This window comes from Salvelinus namaycush, chromosome 26, assembly GCF_016432855.1.
Source record: "Salvelinus namaycush isolate Seneca chromosome 26, SaNama_1.0, whole genome shotgun sequence".
NCBI lineage: Eukaryota > Metazoa > Chordata > Actinopteri > Salmoniformes > Salmonidae > Salvelinus > Salvelinus namaycush.
In genome coordinates, this window is record NC_052332.1 from 33,218,589 (window position 1) to 33,241,616 (window position 23,028).

The 23,028-nt window shown below is 44.6% G+C and overlaps 1 protein-coding gene across 1 annotated transcript; it reads right to left on the reverse strand.

Moving 5' to 3' along the window:
• Positions 1-7,775: 7,775 nt before the first annotated feature.
• On the reverse strand, positions 7,776-12,142 carry LOC120021646 (choline-phosphate cytidylyltransferase B-like). The gene is made up of 8 exons (XM_038965456.1): positions 11,955-12,142; positions 11,073-11,172; positions 10,479-10,595; positions 10,189-10,340; positions 9,635-9,713; positions 9,348-9,490; positions 8,981-9,169; positions 7,776-8,746 (listed from the first exon to the last, which is right to left on the reverse strand). Exons 1-8 carry the CDS (start codon positions 12,033-12,035, stop codon positions 8,504-8,506), a joined length of 1,104 nt encoding a protein of 367 aa, XP_038821384.1. The 5' UTR covers positions 12,036-12,142; the 3' UTR covers positions 7,776-8,503.
• Positions 12,143-23,028: the final 10,886 nt, after the last annotated feature.

Genomic DNA, 23,028 nt, shown 5'->3' on the forward strand with positions numbered 1-23,028 from the left:
ATCGTGTCAGATTTTGAAAATATGCTTTGCAGCGAAAGCAATCCAAGCTTTGGTGAGTGTATCAATCAATGCTACAACAGCTAGCCCCAAATTAGCATGGTCACGAAAGTCAGAAAAGCAATAAAATTAATCGCTTACCTTTGATAATCTTCGGATGTTTGCACTCACGAGACTCCCAGTTACACAACAAATGTTCTTTTTGTTCGATAAATATTACTTTTATAACAGAAAAACGCCATTTAGGTTGCACGTTATGTTCAGAAAACCAAAGCCTCGTTCCGTTCGACAAAAATTCCAAAAAGTATCCGTAATGTTCGTAGAAACATGTGAAATGTTTTTTATAATCACTCCTCCGGTTGTTTTTAACAAACATAATCGATAATATTTCAACCGGACCGTAACCTATTCAATAAAAGAGAGAAAGAAAATGGAGAGCTACCCCTCTCGTGCGCAGGAACTAATCAGAGGACACCTGACTAGTTTTGAAAAATATCGCTAATTTTTCAAAATAAAAGCCTGAAACTATGTCTAAAGCCTGGTCACAGCCTGAGGAAGCCATTGGATACCCCTTTAAATGGAAGAAAGACGGGCCAGGAAACAGATTTTTTTTTTTTAAATCACTTCCGGGTTAGATTTCCTCAGGTTTTCACCTGCAGAATCAGTTTTGTTATACTCACAGACAATATTTTGACAGTTTTGGAATATATATATCTCACTTGTCACCCCCAAAGCCAATTCCTCCTTTGGCCGCCTCTCCTTCCAGTTCTCTGCTGCCATTGACTGGAACGAACTACAAAAATCTCTGAAACTGGAAACACTTATCTCCCTCACTAGCTTTAAGCACCAGCTGTCAGAGCAGCTCACAGATCACTGCACCTGTACATAGCCCATCTATAAATAGCCCATCCAACTACCTCTTCCCCTACTGTATTTATTTATTTATTTTGCTCCTTTGCACCCCAGTATTGCTACTTTGCACACTCATCTACTGTCAAATCTACCATTCCAGTGTTTTACTTGCTATTTTATTTTATTTCACCTTTATTTAACCAGGTAGGCTAGTTGAGAACAAGTTCTCATTTGCAACTGCGACCTGGCCAAGATAAAGCATAGCAGTGTGAACAGACAACAACACAGAGTTACACATGGAGTAAACAATAAACAAGTCAATAACATGGTAGAAAAAAAGAGAATCTATATACAATGTGTGCAAAAGGCATGAGGAGGTAGGCAATAAATCGAATAATTACAATTTAGCAGATTAACACTGGAGTGATAAATCATCAGATGATCATGTGCAAGTAGAGATACTGGTGTGCAAAAGAGCAGAAAAGTAAATAAATAAAAGCAGTATGGGGGGTGAGGTAGGTAAATTGGGTGGGCTATATACCGATGGACTATGTACAGCTGCAGCGATCGGTTAGCTGCTCAGATAGCTGATGTTTAAAGTTGTTGAGGGAGATAAAAGTCTCCAACTTCAGAGATTTTTGCAATTCGTTCCAGTCGCAGGCAGCAGAGAACTGGAAGGAAAGGCGTCCAAATGAGGTTTTGGCTTTAGGGATGATCAGTGAGATACACCTGCTGGAGCGCGTGCTACGGGTGGGTGTAGCCATCGTGACCAATGAACTGAGATAAGGCGGCACTTTACCTAGCATAGCCTTGTAGATGACCTGGAGCCAGTGGGTCTGACGACGAACATGTAGCGAGGGCCAGCCGACTAGGGCATACAGGTCGCAGTGGTGGGTCGTATAAGGTGCTTTAGTAACAAAACGGATGGCACTGTGATAAACTGCATCCAGTTTGCTGAGTAGAGTATTGGAAGCTATTTTGTAGATGACATCGCCGAAGTCGAGGATCGGTAGGATAGTCAGTTTTACTAGGGTAAGTTTGGCGGCGTGAGTGAAGGAGGCTTTGTTGCGAAATAGAAAGCCGACTCTAGATTTGATTTTGGATTGGAGATGTTTGATATGAGTCTGGAAGGAGAGTTTGCAGTCTAGCCAGACACCTAGGTACTTATAGATGTCCACATATTCTAGGTCGGAACCGTCCAGGGTGGTGATGCTAGTCGGGCGTGCGGGTGCAGGCAGCGAACGGTTGAAAAGCATGCATTTGGTTTTACTAGCGTTTAAGAGCAGTTGGAGGCCACGGAAGGAGTGTTGTATGGCATTGAAGCTCGTTTGGAGGTTAGATAGCACAGTTTCCAAGGAAGGGCCAGAAGTATACAGAATGGTGTCGTCTGCGTAGAGGTGGATCAGGGAATCGCCCGCAGCAAGAGCAACATCATTGATATATACAGAGAAAAGAGTCGGCCCGAGAATTGATCCCTGTGGTACCCCCATTGAGACTGCCAGAGGACCGGACAACATGCCCTCCGATTTGACACACTGAACTCTGTCTGCTAAGTAGTTGGTGAACCAGGCAAGGCAGTCATTAGAAAAACCGAGGCTACTGAGTCTGCCGATAAGAATATGGTGATTGACAGAGTCGAAAGCCTTGGCCAGGTCGATGAAGACGGCTGCACAGTACTGTCTTTTATCGATGGCGGTTATGATATCGTTTAGTACCTTGAGCGTGGCTGAGGTGCACCCGTGACCGGCTCGGAAACCGGATTGCACAGCGGAGAAGGTACGGTGGGATTCGAGATGGTCAGTGATCTGTTTGTTGACTTGGCTTTCGAAGACCTTAGATAGGCAGGGCAGGATGGATATAGGTCTGTAACAGTTTGGGTCCAGGGTGTCTCCCCCTTTGAAGAGGGGGATGACCGCGGCAGCTTTCCAATCCTTGGGGATCTCAGATGATACGAAGGAGAGGTTGAACAGGCTGGTAATAGGGGGTGCGACAATGGCGGCGGACAGTTTCAGAAATAGGGGGTCCAGATTGTCAAGCCCAGCTGATTTGTATGGGTCCAGGTTTTCCAGCTCTTTCAGAACATCTGCTATCTGGATTTGGGGAAAGGAGAAGCTGGGGAGGCTTGGGCGAGTAGCAGCGGGGGGGCGGGGCTGTTGGCCAAGGTTGGAGTCGCCAGGAGGAAGGCATGGCCAGCCATTGAGAAATGCTTGTTGAAGTTTTCGATTATCACGGATTTATCTGTGGTGACCGTGTTACCTAGCCTCAGTGCAATGGGCAGCTGGGAGGAGGTGCTCTTGTTCTCCATGGACTTTACAGTATCCCAGAACTTTTTGGAGTTAGAGCTACAGGATGCAAATTTCTGCTTGAAAAAGCTGGCCTTTGCTTTCCTGACTGACTGCGTGTATTGGTTCCTGACTTCCCTGAACAGTTGCATATCGCGGGGGCTCTTCGATGCTATTGCAGTTCGCCACAGGATGTTTTTGTGCTGGTCGAGGGCAGTCAGGTCTGGAGTGAACCAAGGGCTATATCTGTTCTTAGTTCTGCATTTTTTGAACGGAGCATGCTTGTCTAATATGGTGAGGAAGTAACTTTTAAAGAATGACCAGGCATCCTCAACTGACGGGATGAGGTCAATATCCTTCCAGGGTACCCGGGCCAGGTCGATTAGAAAGGCCTGCTCGCAGAAGTGTTTTAGGGAGCGTTTGACAGTGATGAGGGGTGGTCGTTTGACCGCGGACCCGTAGCGGATACAGGCAATGAGGCAGTGATCGCTGAGATCTTGATTGAAGACAGCAGAGGTGTATTTGGAGGGCAAGTTGGTCAGGATAATGTCTATTAGGGTGCCCATGTTTACGGATTTAGGGTTGTACCTGGTGGGTTCCTTGATGATTTGTGTGAGATTGAGGGCATCTAGCTTAGATTGTAGGACTGCCGGGGTGTTAAGCATATCCCAGTTTAGGTCACCTAACAGAACAAACTCTGAAGCTAGATGGGGAGCGATCAATTCACAGATGGTGTCCAGGGCACAGCTGGGAGCTGAGGGGGGTCGGTAGCAGGCGGCAACAGTGAGAGACTTATTTCTGGAGAGATTAATTTTTAAAATTAGAAGTTCGAACTGTTTGGGCATAGACCTGGAAAGTATGACAGAACTTTGCAGGCTATCTCTGCAGTAGATTGCAACTCCTCCCCCTTTGGCAGTTCTATCTTGACGGAAAGTGTCATAGTTGGGTATGGAAATCTCCGAATTTTTGGTGGCCTTCCTAAGCCAGGATTCAGACACGGCAAGGACATCAGGGTTGGCAGAGTGTGCTAAAGCAGTGAGTAAGACAAACTTAGGGAGGAGGCTTCTGATGTTGACATGCATGAGGCCAAGGCTTTTTCGATCACAGAAGTCAACAAATGAGGGTGCCTGGGGACATGCAGGGCCTGGGTTTACCTCCACATCACCCGAGGAACAGAGGAGTAGTAGGATGAGGGTGCGGCTAAAGGCTATCAAAACTGGTCGCCTAGAGCGTTGGGGACAAGGAATAAAAGGAGCAGATTTATGGGCGTGGTAGAATAGATTCTGGGCATAATGTGCAGACAGGGGTATGGTGGGGCACGGGTACAGCGGAGGCAAGCCCAGGCACTGGGTGATGATAAGAGAGGTTGTATCTCTGGACATGCTGGTCTCAATGGGTGAGGTCACCGCATGTGTGGGAGGTGGGACAAAGGAGGTATCAGAGGTACGGAGAGTGGAACTACGGGGTCCATTGCAAACCAAAACAATGATAACTAGCCTGAACAACAGTATACAAGGCATATTGATATTTGAGAGAGACATACAGTAAGGCATAAAGTGATTGCAGGTCTTGATTGGGAGAGCTAGCTAAAACAACAGGTGAGATAACAGCAGCTAGTCAGCTAACACAGCAACAGCAGGTAAAAATGGCGACGACTAGGCAGAGAGGGTCGGATTAACTACACACAGAGCCTGAGTTAAAACACAGAGCCGACAGATAAAACACAAATAAACAGAATGGAGTACCGTGAATTAATGGACAGTCCGGCAGGCATCAGCTATGTAGCCAAGTGATCATAGTGTCCAGGGGGCAGCCGTAGATGGAGCAGGGAAGCCGCCACTAAGCTAGCACGCGGCGTTTAAAGTTAGTAGCCCGGGGGGTGGTCTGCTCAGACGGAGGGGGTCTGCTCAGACGGAGGCCGGTTGAGGGCACAGCGGATGGGGTATTCGTCTGCAGACCAGACGTGGTCGTGTCGACAGAGAATCCAAGCCGGATGGCGATGGCGAAAGAGAGGTTGTGATTGTAGAATTGTGTTTGCTAACTGGTGCTAGCTTCGTGGCAGTGGCGCTAGCTGCAAGCTAGCTGTGAGGATCAGAAGTAGTGGCTCAGGGATTACGGCAGGAATCCGGCGTTGTTGTCGAGAGACAGTCCGATGCTGGTAAAATTGGTGAGTAATATCCAGGCTAATAACAGGGCTGGTGTCTGTGCAGAAGGTAAAAGCTGCTAGCAGCGGCTAAAAATGGCTAAATAGCTTGTAGCTGATTAGCTGGTAAGCTACTGGGGGTTCTTGAATGTGTTCCAAAGTTAAAAAATAATAGCGATTCCGTATCACATTGGGTGAGGTAGGTTACCGGAAGGTATAATCGAATTAAAAATCGAAAAGAGATAGAATTTTTTTTTTAAATATATACAAGAAATACAAAAAATACAAACGTACACGAGAGGACTAAACAAACACGTCTACACTGCTACGCCATCTTGGAAAAAATATATTGTATTTACTTCGCCACCATGGCCTATTTATTGCCTTTACCTCCCTTATCTCACCTCATTTGCTCACATTGTATATAGACTTATTTTTCTACTGTATTATTGACTGTATTTTTGTTTTACTCCATGTGTAGGCCTGTGTTGTTATATGTGTCGAACTGCTTTGCTTTATCTTGGCCAGGTCGCAGTTGAAAATGTGAACTTGTTCTCAACTTGCCTACCTGGTTAAATAAAGGTGAAATAAATAAATAAAATAAAATTGATTTAGGAAATTTGAGTAGGTCAAATACTCTCAGAAAGGATTGTTTTGTATTTAATAGAAACTATTTGTTATAAAATAGTTTTTTTACTGTATACAATTATTCCACAACTTTATTCTAAAATTGACTAAATACATTTTTTCCCTCATCAATCTACACACAATACCCCATAATGACAAAGCGAAAACAGGTTTTTAGAAATGTTTGCAAATTTATCAAATATAAAAACAGTAATACCTTATTTACATAAGTATTCAGACCCTTTGCTATGAGACTCGAAATTGAGCTCAAGTGCATCCTGTTTTCATTGATCATCCTTGAGATGTTTCTACAACTTGATTAGAGTCCACCTGTGGTAAATTCAATTGATTGGACCTGATTTGGAAAGGCACACACCTGCCTATATAAGGTCCCACAGTTGACAGTGCATGTCAGAACAAAAACCAAGCCATGAGGTCAAAGGAATTGTCTGTAGAGCTCCGAGACAGGATTGTGTCGAGGTACAGATCTGGGGAAGGGTACCAAAACATTTCTGCAGCACTGAATGTCCCTAAGAACACAGTGGCCTCCATCATTCTTAAATGGAAGAAGATTGGAAACACCCAGACTCTTCCTAGAGCTGGCCACCCGGCCAAACTGAGCTATCAGGGGAGAAGGGCCTTGGTCACGGAGGTGACCCGATAGTCACTCTGACAGAGCTTCAGAGTTCCTCTGTGGAGATGGGAGAAACTTCCAGAGGGACAACCATATCTGCAGCACTCCACCAATCAGGCCTTTATGGTAGAGTGGCCAGACGGAAACCACTCCTCAGTAAAAGGCACATGACAGCCCGCTTGGAGTTTGCCAAAAGGCACCTAAAGGACTCTCAGACCATGAGAAACAAGATTCTCTGGTTTGATGAAACCAAGATTGAACTCTTTGGCCTGAATGCCAAGCGTCACATCTGGAGGAAACCTGGCACCATTCGTACGGTGAAGCATGGTGGTGGCAGCATCATGCTGTGGGGATGTTTTTCAGCAGCAGGGACTAGGAGACTAGTCAGGATCGAGGGAAAGATGAACGGAGCAAAGTACAGAGAGATCGTTGATGAAAACCTGCTCCAGAGCGGTCATGACCTTAGACTGGGGCAAAGGTTCACCTTCCAACAGGACAATGACCCCAAACACACAGCCAAGACAACGTAGGAGTGGCTTCGGGACAAGTCTCTGAATGTCCTTGAGTGGCCCAGCCAGAGCCTGAACTTGAACCCGATCGAACATCTCTGGAGAGACCTGAAAATAGCTGTGGAGCGACGCTCCCCATCCAACCTGACAGCTTGAGAGGATCTGCAAAAAGAATGGGAGAAACTCCCAAATTACTGAGTAAAGGGTCTGAATACTTATGTAAATGTCATATTTCAGTTTTAAATTGTTTATACATTTGCAAAAACGTCAACAACAAAAAACTGGATTCAATCCATTTTAGAATAAGGTTGTAACGTAACCAAATGTGGAGAAAGTCAAGGGGTTTGAACACTTTCCGAATGCACTGTATCATAGACAACTGAACACACATTTAAGCATGTTGCTTTTAAGTATTTGTAAAAAAAAATAAAGCCTGGTTTAGACAGTGAAATAGTGGTATTAGTTATATGTATTTGTGTGGTTCAGGAATCAGAAGTGAGAATGGAGTTTCAACTAAAGGAGTTATCACAGTGCATTCAGTTACCTTATGACCTACACAATAAAATAACAAAAACATGGTAGACTATGGGTGACATTTTACACACACACACACACAGTGCACAAAGTAACCATGTACAGGTAACTGACAAAATAAAGGAAACACCAACATAGTCTCTTACTCTGGCGTTGGGCCACCACGAGCCACCAGAACAGCTTCAATGCACCTTGGCATAGATTCTACAAGTGTCTGGAACTCTATTGAAGGGATGCGACACCATTCCTCCATGAGAAATTCCATAATTTGGTGTTTTGTTGATGGTGGTGGAAAACGGTCTCAGGCGTCGCCCCAGAATCTTCCATAAGTGTTCAATTGGTTTGAGATCAGATGACTGAGACACACCCACACACCATTTAAACCCCCTATGCTAATTTGAGTCTCCTCTTTCAAAGTCACTGAAATCTTTTCTTCTAGCCATGTTAGCCAACATAATGGGAAACTGGGAATTTTTATACATGACCCTAAGCATGATGGGATGTTAATTGTTTAATATACTCAGGAACCACACCTGTGTGGAAGCACCTGCTTTCAATATACTTTGTATCCCTCATTTACTCGAATGTTTCCTTTATTTTGGCAGTTACATCTACAAAGTCAAAAATCTGAATCTATCTTTGTCTATGTTTGAAATACGCATGATTATTGACACATTGAAAATAGTTACAGCTGACAGAAGCATGTCTTTGAGGATGTAAAGACCAAGCTTCCCTTGTCCTGTATCTCTCATTTAGTCAATTGTTTCTTCAAGTGTTTCCTTTATTTCGGCAGTTACCTGTACACTGAGTGTTTGAGTGACAGAGCCTGGAGAGAGAGGAAGAGATGGAAAGAGAGAAAGACAGAGAGAGAGACAGCATGATATGTTTTGTTATTGTTTGTCAACTGAGTGTTTTTTTTCCTAAACTACTCGTCGTCATCCCCCTCACTCGTGCTGCTGAGGGAAGTTGAGGGATGGGCAGAGGCACCCTTGGGGTAGGTGGCGGAGGAACGAGGAGAACGAGGGGATTGAGAGGAGGGAGAGGAGGGAGGCGATGGGGAGCGCCCTCTGGTGGGGCTGCTGCTGGGGGAGCCACGGGGCGAGGCGACGGGCGATGCGTAGGGTGACAGAGCCTGGAGCATGCGCCCACTCTTCTCCTGGATCACATGCTGCTCACAGAGAGGGAGAGAGAGGAAGAGATGGAAAGAGGGAAAGACAGAGAGAGACAGCATGATATGTTTTGTTATTGTTTGTCAACTGAGTGTTTTTTTTCCTAAACGACTTGTTCATATTGTCTAGTCACTTACTTCGAGGAATGGGATCATTACTAACCATCTTCCCCTATTGACCTTTCATGCTTCCTAACATAATATCTATCTATTGTGGGCTAAAGGTAAACTTACCCACGCTCCACCTGGACCAAACGACTCCAGGAAATTACTAATGAACTCCCGGGACTTCTCCTCCCACTTGTGGATGAGGTCTTGGCTCTTCTCCTCCACCGAGTGCACAAAGTGCTTGGACTTCTCCTCTACTGTCTTCACCGTCTCCTTCATACGATCCACCTGGTTTTGAAGACGTATTTTCTTCTCCTGCACAAGTTAGACATGCGGTTGGCTGTAGGGAATCAGCTAAAGATGGTCTCGTGTTTATCAACCACAACCACCAATAGTGAAACAACCATTCATCTTCCTCAAATGCAGGCTAATGTAACATATGTTTATTCCAACTTAATTCATTGTTATAAGGTAATTATGATGTCATTCTTACCCTGATGAAGCTAACGTTGAGGTCACTGGCTGTGTAGCCTCTCTGCAGGTTGCGTCGGACATAGAGGTCGTAGTCTCTCACTATCCTGGTGATGAGGTCAGATGTAGAGATGCCGTCTGTCCTCTGTGTGGCCACAAACATCCCTGAAACCCAACAGAGAGAACAGTGCTCAAACACAGTCAAGATGACACAGGTAGTGACAAATAGTAGGCTGTAACAAACACACACAGACACAATCTCGATTGGCTACAGGTTAATGTCTGTTTCAGAGCAGATCAGTTAGTTACCTGCTCCCTTGATGTGTTTGTAGACATCCTCTGATCCAGCAGAGGTGTATGGGATATCATCATGCGCTACAAAGTCGATCTGGTGAAATCACAGGATAGCGTTAAGGTGATTTTATAACAGAAAAAAAGGGACATGCTCTATATCAGATTTTGGGGCTGATTGTTAGTAATATTGAGTAATGTACAGCAATGGTCTCCAACCCTTTTCAGTTACTGTACCACCAAGTACATTTTGCTCTGCCCAGAGAACCCTTGAAGTACCCCCTCATTTACATTTTACCAGTAAGCTTATGGTCTCATGAGTCTTCTCAAGTACCCCCTGTGGATAGGTCCTAGTACCCCCTGTGGATAGGTCCTAGTACCCCTATGGATAGGTCCTAGTACCCCTATGGATAGGTCCTAGTACCCCCTGTGGATAGGTCCTAGTACCCCTGTGGATAGGCCCTAGTACCCCCTGTGGATAGGGCCTAATACCCCCTGTTGATAGGGCCTAATACCCCTGGTTGAGAAACAATGATGTGCAGTATATGTGACCCTTGTCCAGAAGTGCTGACCTTATGTTTCTTCAGGAAGTCAGGGCTGAGGGTCCAGGGAGCATCCCGTACCACCTCATCCACATAGCGACAGTGTATCAGGGCTTCGTAGCGCTCAGACTCTGTCATCACTGTGTAGCCCTTATACCGGTGTGTGAGTTCATCACTGCAGACTGGGAGGACAGACACACAAAAACCAAATTTACACCTTGTGCCGCTAAAATGTTAGTTTCGTGATCTGAACAATATGATCCAATCACTATCTGTGATCTATTTTAAAGGCACTTTAAAATTCAAAAGGTATTATTTACCTCCCACTATGAGATGTGTGTTGGGGAACAGGTTCTTGGCTTGCATCAGAGCGCGAGCGTGTCCAGAGTGGAAGAGGTCAAAGATCCCATCAGCATAGACTCGGACCGGCCGGATTGCTATAACAAAAGAAAAACGCTAATTTGATCTGTCGCTCTCCACGTTCTCCCAGTCTCCATCCCTCCCTCTGTTCACTACCTCTTACCTCTTCTTATCCTTTTTCCCAGGTAGCCTAGCGGTTAAGAGCATTGGGCCAGTAACCAAAAGATTGCTGGTTTGAATCCCTGAGCCGGCAAGGTGTAGAAATCTGCCGTTCTGCCCTTGAGGCAGTTAACCCCCAACAACAACTGGGTGCCAATGACATCGATTAAGGCAGCCCCCCTCACCTCTCTGATTCAGAGGGGTTGGGTTAAATGCGGAAGACACATTTCAGTTGAAAACGTTCAGTTGTGCAACTGAGCAGGTCTCCTCTTTCCCTTGTCATTCCTCACTAATCCCAGCAGGAGTGCTCAAACTGGTGGTCACACTGACCTCTGATTAGTCTGACTCACCTGTGACTGGTCTGACCTGGTGAGACCATAGAGTAGATGACTGACCTGGTGTGCCTCTCTTGGCTTGGGCGATGGTCAGCTTTTCATGAGGGACCTCCGACTCATATCCTGCTTCCTTGGCAAATAATGCTGGCTCTCTCAGACTCTGAGATGGAATCAGAAAGCGTTACAGATGTAGGATCTTAATTTGATCACTCTTTTGTTGCTGAGAATTTTCCGGCACAGCAGGAAATGCAAACTGGTAGTGTATTCGAGGTCAAAAAGGCTTCTAAATTTTGTCATTTTCACTTTAAAATGTCCGACTTTGCCCTAACGAAAAGTGGATCAACCTCTACAAAAAATATTCCATTAATTATAATCCACATAATAATTATATTTCCTGTTGCTGCAGGGTTATTTTCCTGTTGTAGCAAACTGTCTCAAATTAAGATCCTACGTCTGTAACTGACCTCATGGAAAGGGATGTCTGTACATAAGTAAAGGCGTGTATATTCACAGTTATGGAAATCATCAGGGCTTTAATAAGCGTTTGAATATATAAGGGATTTCTGGCTTCATGCGTGTTTTCCTCTGCATGTGAGAGCTAGTGGGTGGGAGTGTATATGGTTACTAGGAATTATCTGTAGAGTTGTCAGTACACTTTGAACCCTGAACTGTTTGAAATCTGCCCATGATTTGAGAAAAGACTAACAAAGTTTTTTTTTAAATCCATGTTAATGATTAAGAATGCTTTCATTGACGGTAGAGATCAATTTACCATTCAAAGAGCTATACCATTCCCATAATGCTTTAACATTTACAGTGAAAATATCATAACATTTATTGAGGAATAATTTGTAGCTGCCTATGTTATACAAGTACATTATAGGCTACATTTGTATTTTGAACTATTTGATATGCCACCTCTCGGTAGTCTGACTGACTCACCTTGCGGGGTCCCCCCGTGCGTTGCTGTTGGGGCTGCTGTGACCCCCTGGTGGCTCTGGAGCCGCGTCTCCTTCCCACCATGCTGAATGTTCTGTTGCCTTGTTTACCTGTCGACTGGTGCCTCGTCAACCTGGTCGTCCTCCAACCCTGTCAGTGTTACACTTCTGCAATCTATGAGGGAGTTTTAAAGTTTGCATGTTGCTGGCTGGTCTGACCCCGGTGACGCGAAAATCTAACGTGCAAAGTTCAAGCCAAGTTGGTAAGAGTATTAGGGCACTTCAGGCCGCATCTCTGTCATCAACTCTGTAGAAGACACAGGGTGGATCAGGAGTTCCCCATGTAGGCCTAAACAGACCTTTACAATCGGACTGTCCTCTTATTTTTTGGTGTAGGCCTAGTTTATATGTTAATGTCCTCATTCTGTTATCAGCCTCATTATTGGCTCATCCGTTTGAAATAGATGTTTAACTTTGTCTCATGGAATAATGTAATTTTATTTTTAACACGATATTTCCTAGTTTCATTCATAGAAATTGCTCCTAAATATGATCTGACTGAGGCAACCTTTTGACCCAAACATAATAGTGGGACAAGTTGTTCATGAGGCAGCCTCAATGTGCCTATCTATCAACTCCACTGATTATGCAATGTTTAGTGAAAACCCATTCACTCAAACAACGTCATTTACTGGCCATGCGACACGCCTTTGATCGTAAATCCACTTTATCAAGATTCCCAAATCAACTCAAGCATAAAGGCACTATGCCTTATGCCTGAATCAGCAGCACATGGAGAAAACAGGTTTTATTAGCCCACTGAGCTACAGGCCTTAGCTTAAGGAGCTAACAAGTCTTCAGGCAAGGTTAATCATGACATTTTTACATTTTAGTCAATTAGCAGAGTTTCTTATCTAGAGCAACTTACAGTAATGAGTTCATACATTGTCCCCTTTGGCTCAGTTGGTAGAGCATGGTGCTTAACGCCAGGGTTATGGGTTCGATTCCCAATGCTGGACCAGTATGAAAATGTATGCACTCACTACTGTAAGTTGCTCTGGACAAGAGAGTCTGCTAAAATGTAAATACATTTCATACTTTATTTTTTCTTCTCCATACTGGTCCACCATGGGAATCAAACCCACAACCATGGTGTCACAAGTGCCATGCTCTACCAACTGAGCCACACGGGATTATCATCAGTCATCACGTAAGCAAGGCTCATTGAACCAACTCTGTTTTGACCTCTCCACAACAGGGTTGTGGTCAATTACAGTTATGTTGTTGAGGTTGAAGCATGTTAATTATCAGTAAGGCCTCTCAGAAGTTTAGAACACTGTCTAGGATGGATGGGTATGTAGAATCAGTAGGGGATGTCATGGAGGCAGAACTATCTGTGGACCTGAGTTCCAGCTCCAGCATACTGTAATACAGACCATGATTTCATACCCTTTTCCTTGAGGGCTTGTAATTCAGTATTTATGTGATGGATGATAAAATAACTATTTCTGCAAAGTTCAGGCCATATGCATGTGTTATTAGTTAAGCACACCATTCGCTTCACATTGTTTGAATGAAATGTGCCAGTTCCAAGTGTAAATCTTGTCTCCCTCCATTGAAGTTTCAGACCAGTGGAGGGCAGTAGAGTACTAGTCTACAGCTGTGCAAGAAGCAATGCCTTTGGAAAGTATGGCGCCAGCTGGCAATTGGAAACACAAAGATACAAGACTGGTTGAATGTAGACTGGTTGAATGTAAACTAGTTGAATGTAGACTGGTTGAACATGAACTGAAATCTTGAGACCTCAGAAAAGACATGAATAATGAAACCAAGCATCTAGTAAGTCCTGACCATTGATGCTTGTCCCTGCTGCTGCTGACATGACCAGGTTGTCAGTCAGTCTTGGTGGGTCTGGTCTGTGGGAGTGACATCACCCCAGTGGACACCTGTTCTGTAGGGGGAGGATGTGGGGGGATCCTTTTATCTGCTCTATTGGGTTGGGAGGCCCTGAGAGGGAAGAATGGGGGGTGTCAAACAGCTGCGTGTCTCTCCTTGATTAATAGATGGCTTATGGGGGACAGACAGTACTGGGGCTGCTGAGCCTGGATCAAATGGGACAAATCAAGTGCTCTGGTCCTCATTATCTGACTGGTCGCCCTGTGTTAGTTCAGTGTCCTCAGTAAAGCGTTTGGTGGTGTTATCAGATCAAATCAGATTAGATAACTGAACACTGTCCATCTTTTCCAGCTTTCTCAATTATCAGCTTAGCGCTCAAATCAACAAATGATGGTTAACTTAACAGCCGGGCCATTTAGCTAGATTATAAATGTTCTACTAGCTTATCCAATTAAACACAACTGTTCAAGGTTATCAAATGAACAATGAGATGATCCTATTGGCCCAGCCTCCCCAGAGTCCCCTCCATACCCCTCCATACCCCTCCATGGCCCTCCATACCCCTCCCTCTATGCCATAGTCAGGGAGAGGCAGTGACGACAGGACCTTTCTTGAGAAATGTGAAACTAGACAGCGCCCAGCTCTCAACAATGGTGCTCATATTTCGGCCAGCCTTGTTCACGGTATGGCTTAATGGCTCCTGGGCAAGGGGATCTGTCCCTCAGGACCAATGTGTGATTGTAGAGAGGGAGATGTTGTTGAAGGAGATGCTAGGCTTCAGACAGACTGTAGTTCCCTGTGGCCTGTTTGCCATTTGACTGGCTGTCGGAGTAGCATTAGGTCTGTACCTCTGAAGACGGTAGTATGGGTAATCCACTTCCAACCCTTAACCACATGAATCATTTTTATTGTATGGTATTGTATAGAGGGATTTACATGTGTTGAAGGAACGATGAGTAGAAGGGAGGGTTTGTATGTGATTTTGTGGCTACATGCATCCATATCAAATCATATCAAGTCAAATGTTATTGGTCACATACACATGGTTAGCAGATGTTATTGCGAGTGTAGCGAAACTCCACAATAAATGCCTAATACACACAAAGCTAAGTAAAGGAATGGAATAAGAATATATAAATATAAATATATGGATGAGCAATGACATAGGCTAAGATGCAATAGATAGTATAGAATACAGTATATACATATGAGATGAGTAATGCAAGATATGTAAACATTATTAAAGTGTCTAGTGTTCCGTTTGTTAAAGTGACAAATTATGTCAAGCCTGTATGTAGCCAGCAGCCTCTCTGTGCTAGAGATGGCTGTTTAACAGCCTGATGGCCTTGAGCTAGAAGCTGTTTTTCAGTCTCTCGGTCCCAGCTTTGATGCACCTGTACTGACCTCGCCTTCTGGATGATAGCGGGGTGAACAGGCAGTGGCTCGGGTGGTTGTTGTCCTTGATGATCTGTATGGCCTTCCTGTGACATCGGGTGGTGTAGGTGTCCTGGAGGGCAGGTAGTTTGCCCCCAGTGATGCGTTGTGCAGACCTCACTACCCTCTTGAGAGCCCTGCAGTTGTGGGCGGTGCAGTTGCCATACCAGGCTGTGATACAACCCGACAGGATGCTCTCAATTGTGCATCTGTAGAAGTTTGTGAGGGTTTTAGGTGACAAGCCGAATTTATTCAGCCTCCTGAGGTTGAAGAGGCGCTGCTGATCCTTCTTCACAACGCTGTCTGTGTGGGTGGACCAATTCAGTTTGTCCGTGATGTGTACGCCGAGGAACTTAAAACTTACTACCCTCTCCACTACTGTCCCGTCGATGTGGATAGGGAGGTGCTCCCTCTGCTGTTTCCTGAAGTCCACAATCATCTCCTTTGTTTTGTTGACGTTGAGTGTGAGGTTATTTTCCTGACACCACACTCCGAGGGCCCTCACCTCCTCCCTGTAGGCCGTCTCGTCGTTGTTGGTAATCAAGCCTACCACTGTAGTGTCGTCCGCAAACTTGATGATTGAGTTGGAGGCGTGCATGGCCACGCAGTCGTGATTGAACAGGGAGTACAGGAGAGGGCTCAGAACGCACCCTTGTGGGGCCCCAGTGTTGAGGATCAGCGGGGTGGAGATGTTGTTACCTACCCTCACCACCTGGGGGCGGCCCGTCAGGAAGTCCAGTACCCAGTTGCACAGGGCGGGGTCGAGACCCAGGGTCTCGAGCTTGATGACGAGTTTGGAGGGTACTATGGTGTTAAATGCTGAGCTGTAGTCGATGAACAGCATTCTCACATAGGTATTCCTCTTGTCCAGATGGGTTAGGGCAGTGTGCAGTGTGGTTGCGATTGCGTCGTCTGTGGACCTATTGCTGCCATCAATCCACGGTTTCTGGTTTGGGAATGTTTTAATAGTTGTTGTGGGTACGACATCGCCGATGCACTTTCTAATGAACTCGCTCACCGAATCAGCGTATTCGTCAATGTTGTTGTTGGACGCAATGCGGAACATATCCCAATCCACATGATCGAAGCAGTCTTGAAGCGTGGAATCAGATTGGTCGGACCAGCGTTGAACAGACCTGAGCGCGGGAGCTTCTCGTTTAGGTTTCTGTCTGTAGGCTGGAAGCAACAAAATGGAGACGTGGTCAGCTTTTCCGAAAGGAGGGCGGGGGAGGGCCTTATATGCATCGCGGAAGTTAGAATAACAATGATCCAGGGTTTTACCAGCCCTGGTTGCGCAATCGATATGCTGATAGAATTTAGGGAGTCTTGTTTTCAGATTAGCCTTGTTAAAATCCCCAGCTACAATGAATGCAGCCTCAGGATATGTGGTTTCCAGTTTACATAGAGTCAAATAAAGTTTGTTAAGGGCCATCGATGTGTCTGCGTGGGGGGGAATATATACGGCTGTGATTATAATCAAAGGGAATTCCCTTGGTAGATAATACGGTCGACATTTGATTGTGAGGAATTCTAAGTCAGGTGAGCAGAAGAACTTGAGTTCCTGTATGTAGTTATGATCACACCACGTCTCGTTAATCATAAGGCATACCCCCCGCCCCTCTTCTTACCAGAAAGATGCTTGTTTCTGTCTGCGCGATGTGTGAAGAAACCAGCTGGCTGCACCGACTCCGATAGCGTCTCTCGAGTGAGCCATGTTTCCGTGAAGCAAAGAACGTTACAGTCTCTGATGTCTCTCTGGAAGGCAACCCTTGCTCGGATTTCATCAACCTTGTTGTCAAGAGACTGGACATTGGCGAGTGGTATGCTAGGGAGTGGTGCGCAATGTGCCCGTCTCTGGAGCCTGACCAGAAGACCGCTTCGTTTGCCCCTTTTACGGCGACGTTGTTTAGTTTCGCCGGCTGGGATCAGATCCATTGTCCTAGGTGGAAGGCAAAACACAGGATCCACTTCGGGAAAGTCATATTCCTGGTCGTAATGATGGTGAGTTGACATTGCTCTTATATTCAGTAGTTCCTCCCGACTGTATGTAATAAAACCTAAGATTACCTGGGGTACCAATGTAAGAAATAACACGTAAAAAAACTAAATACTGCATAGTTTCCTAGGAACGCGAAGCGAGGCGGCCATCTCTGTCGGCGCCAAACTTGATGATTGAGTTGGAGGTGTGCATGGCCACGCAGTCATGGGTGAACAGGGAGTACAGGAGGGGGCTGAGCACGCACCCTTGTGGAGCCCCAGTGTTGAGTATCAGCGAAGTGGAGATGTTGTTTCCTACCTTCCCCACCTGGGGGCGACCCATCAGAAAGTCCAGGACCCAATTGCACAGGGCAGGGTTGAGACCCAGGACCTCAAGCTTAATGATGAGCTTGTAGGGTACTATGGTGTTGAATGCTGAGCTATAGTCAATGAACAGCATTCTTACAATGGTGTTCATCTTGTCCAGATGGGATAGGGCAGTTTGCAGTGTGTTGGCGATTCAATCGTCTGTGGACCTATTGGGGCGGTAAGCAAATTTAAGTGGGTCTAGCGTGACAGGTAAGGTGAAAGTGATATGATCCTTGACAAGTCTCTCAAAGCACTTCATGATGACAGAAGTGAGTGCTACAGGGGGATAGCCATTTAGTTCAGTTACCTTTGCATATGATTGTGGCAGTGCATAGGTAGCCACATTTTCTGTCCTAAATGCATGCAGGCATAAGTGATTGTGTGGGTAGTGTGGAAGTAGTGAATCTGTATGTGTGTAGCACAGGAGGCTGGTGGCATCTTAATTGGGGAGGACGGGCTCGCGGTAATGGCTGGAGCCGATTTGGTGGAATCTTATCAAATACAGTGCATTCGTAAAATATTCAGACCCTTTGACTTTTTGGCAAAACTGTTTTGGTTACGACATGACTCCATATGTGTTATTTCATAGTTTTGATGTCTTCACTATTATTCTACAACGTAGAAAATAGTACAAATAAAGAAAAACCCTTGAATGAGTAGGTCTTCTAAAACTTTTGACCGGTAGTGTACATATACTATTTGACAGCCACATGGTACCCATATCTCAGAAAAAGAGCATTAGTTCCATTACATTGCAGTAGTAAAAGATCATTTGTAAAGCAACATTCTTTCAGTGTTTGTTTTAAAATTGAGAGAATAGGGTCGGCTCTAGCATGTCTAGCTACTGTTCAGGCAGTGGTTTTCTTCTAAGAAGGCCTGGCGCCCCCACCCCCAAACCCTTGTGGAGTTTTTGAGTTGAGGTGGCAGGCTGCCATGTCCCTGTGGCTCTAAAGCAGGGGTCTCCAACCTTGTCTAGCATGAGAGCTACTTTAGATTTTTTTTTCTTCACAAAGTACAATTTTTTTTCTAGCTTTCAAATATACAAATTCTCCTTTTTTCCTCTCCCCTTCAACCCCTCCCCCGGTCCTTAGTGTACAAGAGAAAGTAGTGCACTATGTTTTCTGTCAATGTACCTGGTAAAATAATGGTTAATAAACATCTGTAAAGCGGGGGGCTATAAAATCTGTGAATTCTGTTTTATATTTACCCAAATTATGTTTTCTGTTTTATTTTTCATGGTTTTGGATTTGTGCTAGTTTTTCACTCTCAAAATTACAATTGTTCATAGAGAAAACAGGAAATTGGATGTTCTGAGTCTATGTCAATGATTAAATCACATCAGAAGTGTCACGCCCTGACCTTAGAGATCCTTTATTCTCTATTTTGGTTAGGTCGGGGTGTGACTAGGGTGGGCATTCTAGTTTCTTTATTTCTAGGTTGGCTTGGTATGGTTCCCAATCAGAGGCAGCTATCTATCGTTGTCTCTGATTGGGGATCATATTTAGGCAGCCTTTTCCCACCTGTTTGTTGTGGGATCTTGTTTGTGTATTGTTGCCTTGAGCACTGCATAGCTTCACGTTCGTTTTGTTCTTTATTGTTTTTTGCCGGTTCACGTAATAAAGATGATGAACCCAAACCACGCTGCATTTTGGTCCGATTCTTACAACAACGTTTGTGACAAGAAGACCATTTTTTTACATCTGGAAGAAAACTAACAAATATATATCTGGACCTTTATTTGCACATCTAGCAAGTGAGGAATGTCTATCTAATGTGCAGGTCTAGTGATGGTTTTGTACTGCTGCTGCTCATTTCATGGCAAAGTAAGCTAATAACAAATAATATATACAAATGATATACTTACTCATGATATACTTCTGCCAGGTAAGCCTACTTAATTTAACATTTCATTTAGAAGGTTTCGGTGAAAGTATTTCTGTCAACCCACAAGATTGTTATCACATCAACTGGCTGGCTACACACGGAGTGATAAATAAATGCACGCACCACACAGACAGACAGGGGCAATATTGCTGGAAATTAATTGGAAGATATTGTGTTAAGTTTGGCTTTTTAAGCCAATAGTGGCTAACCAGGGGTGGGATAGTGTCAATGTTGTGTTTATTCGTTAGTAGCTGGGAGCTTGTGGTTGTCTGATCCTTAGGAGATTTGTTTATGTTAGTTTGCGGTGGAAAACATGAAAAATTGCTTGTAGTTTTAGAATTTCTTTGGCAAGCTAATCATATGTGGGCTCAAAGCTACTGGTAGCTGGCGATCGACCTGTTGGAGACCAGCTGCTCTAAAGCATGCCAATGATGTTGGGAATGCAGGGAAGCAGATATCACAATTACATTCTATTGTTGATGGTGAACCAGATCTTTCCACAGTGTTTAAACCAACATGGGTCCCTACTTTTATTAATGGTGGTTCCACTTGCTTCTTGGAAACAAGTTAAATGGTAACCTGCCATCTAAGTGAATTGAATGGCCTCTTGGCACTGAAATGTTCCCCAATGAGTTGGCCTACTTCAGAAGGCCAAAAGTTTGTTTAGTAAGGCCAAGAATACAACACAAACAGCAATGATTAGTGAGGCATTATGACCCTGCTCTTATTTCTACTTAGAAAACGTTCAGTGTGAAACAATTAGCACCTCGGGCCAGGCTTAATCAACCCTCTCTGACCCAGCAACACAAAGATGTTGAACTAGCCGACTGCCGGATTAGATAGGAGAGCCATCCAGGAGCTAACTCTGTGCTGCAGCACACAGCCAAAAACATACAGCCAAGCAAGACCGTCACATCACCTGTATCTACTTCATCACCACCACAGGCTGTATGTACCCTGATGTCTCCAGTGATCCAGAAATGGGCTTTATCTGGTGGTAACCTAGGTCTAGGACCCTGGTTGAGTGTAAGAGCGTTAGGCCAGTAACCAAAAGGTTGCTGGTTTGAATCCCTGAGCTGACTAGGTGAAAAATATGTCGATGTGCCCTTGAGCAAGGCACTTAACCCTAATTGCTCCTGTAAGTCCCTCTGGACTAAAATGTAAATGCAATCCCTCCAGGGTAATGTGGGTCAGTTATTTCTCCCCAAAGAGGGCAGTGTAGTGAGATTTAATTAAGTTAAGTTTATGACTAATGGCTCTGTGCCACTGGACTGTGGAACACTGTGAGAAGTCTGACTTCTGACCTCTTGGCCACTGGCCACCGGCCACAGAGTTAAATTAGACCCATTAGCTGTCCGTGGACCTGCCTCTGTTTGAAAATGTGGACCATGCCTATGGCAATAACTCACCCAGGGCTGGGACAGGAGGGGAGGCAGGGGTGGAGGTGTGTGGAGGAGAGATATGATCTGAGTAAACATTTTCCCAAGCACATGTTCGTCTGCACTCCCAAATGATGTACTCTCTGTTGTCAGAACCACAAAACGTGTCGTTTGATATTTCAGGAACAAGACATAATGGGAGAGGTGCATGCATTGTGACGGGGGGGTACTGGAAAATCACGTTGCCAGTATGTATTTGATATGGCATGGCTACACAGGAATGGGGTCAGACTCATTAAGGATTGGGCTGTCGCTTAATGGGACAAAATTAAATGAGGGTTATTGGATAGTGCTGGTGCTTGTATGGTATGAGGTGGATGTATAGGTTATACCACATTGTTAGGAGGTGGAGTGATGTCTGTGTGTGTTTCTAATGTGTTGGGGTATGCACCAGGCAGTACCCTCATTGTCAAGATGTTTGTTCAGCAGATGACAGGCCCGGCCAGGGGAAGGGCATGTTTGGGATGAGGTAGGTCTTGATTTTCAGAGGTTTCAGGTCCAGAATGCTGGCCTCGCTGGCTGCTGAAGTGATTTCAGGCGGTTGTATTAAATAAGAGGTGGGATTTCTGGGGACTTAAGGGTGCAGAACAGGGTGAGTCTCAGTTCTATGATCCCAACACTGAGGCATGCCCCTCCCGGCCTCCAGGCCTGGTTACTGACCTGCAAGTGACATCAGAATGACATGCTCACAGAGGCTGAGCTGTAAATGAGACAGGAAGGAGAGAGAAGAGAGCGAGAGAGGGGGATAGAGAGGGGGGAGAGAAGAGAGAGGGGGGAGAGAAGAGAGAGGGGGAGAGAGGGGGAGAGAGAGGGGGAGGGGAAGAGAGCGAGAGAAGAGAGAGAGGGGGAGACCGAGGGATAGAGAATTAGACATCATGTTCAGGGAAAACGGATATCACTGATTGAAATACACCAATTATTACAACTGATATAGAGAAAAGCAAGGAGAGAAAAGCTGATCGTAGCAGTTTAGTCAAAGTATGAATTTGTTGTATTTTATACATATTTAGGAACAACACAATGTATATAGTTTGATGACCATAGCATACAGCAGGGATCATCAACTACTGTAGATTCAGGCGCGAGACAAATTTTTTCTTGAGCGGCTGGTCAGGGGGCCGGAACATAATTACAAACCATTTGTAGACTGCAAAGAAGCCCAAACAGAAATAAGATTTTATGAAAACATAACAATTTCAAACCTTGCTTACAGGTGTAAAAATTTTAAAAATGTTTTCTCAGAAAACTTGGGGGAAGAGGGGGCAAGTTAAGTCACCCGCAGAGCATATTCGGCCCACGGGCAGCCAGTTGGGGAACCCTGGCATACAGTATGTAAGTGTCTATGAATATCCCATGCTTTGGAGACAATGGCATTCAGTTTCCCCATTGGATTTTTGTGTGAGTGAGGAGTATTTCCTTTTGTGCTCCTTGAATGATCTGAACAGAGATTGACTTCATCACTACTTGTATTTGTGAGAAGTATTGACATATCGAATGCACCAAGCGGTCTGTTTAAACTACTAGCACACAGCTCAGAGACCAGCGGTGGAAAAAGTACTCAGTTGTCATACTTGAGTTAATAGAAAATGACTCAAGTAAAAATGAGTCACCCAGTAAAATACTATTTGAGTAAAAGTCTAAAAGTATTTGGTTTTAAATATACTTATGTATCAAAAGTAAACGTAATTGGTAAAATATACTTAAGTATCAAACATAAAAGTGAAAGTATAAATTATTGCAAATTCCTTATATTAAGCAAACCAGATGGCAATATTTTCTTGTTTTTTAAATTTACGGATAGCCAGAGGCACACTCCAACACTCATAATTTACAAACAAGCATGGGTATTTAGTGAGTGCCCCAGATCAGATGACCAGGGATGTCCTCTTGATAAGTGTGTGAATGTCCTGCTAAGCATTCAAAATGTAACGACTACTTTTGGGTGTCAGGGGAAATGTATGGAGTAAAAAGTACATTATTTTCTTTCGGAATGTAGTAAAGTAAAAGTTGTCAACAAATATAAATAGTAAAATAAAGTACAGATACCCCAAAAAGTACTTAAGTAGTACTTGCAAGTAT

What these genes read in the sequence shown, in the direction of transcription:
- LOC120021646 (XM_038965456.1), bottom strand. Translation starts at nt 12,035, where the DNA reads ATGGTGGGAAGGAGACGCGGCTCCAGAGCCACCAGGGGGTCACAGCAG. An exon ending in AGCCAAGAGAGGCACACCAG is followed by an intron (nt 10,596 to 11,072) that starts GTCAGTCATCTA and finishes CTTTTGTTATAG; the next exon opens with CAATCCGGCCGGTCCGAGTC. An exon ending in TTGGTCCAGGTGGAGCGTGG is followed by an intron (nt 8,747 to 8,980) that starts GTAAGTTTACCT and finishes CTCTGTGAGCAG; the next exon opens with CATGTGATCCAGGAGAAGAG.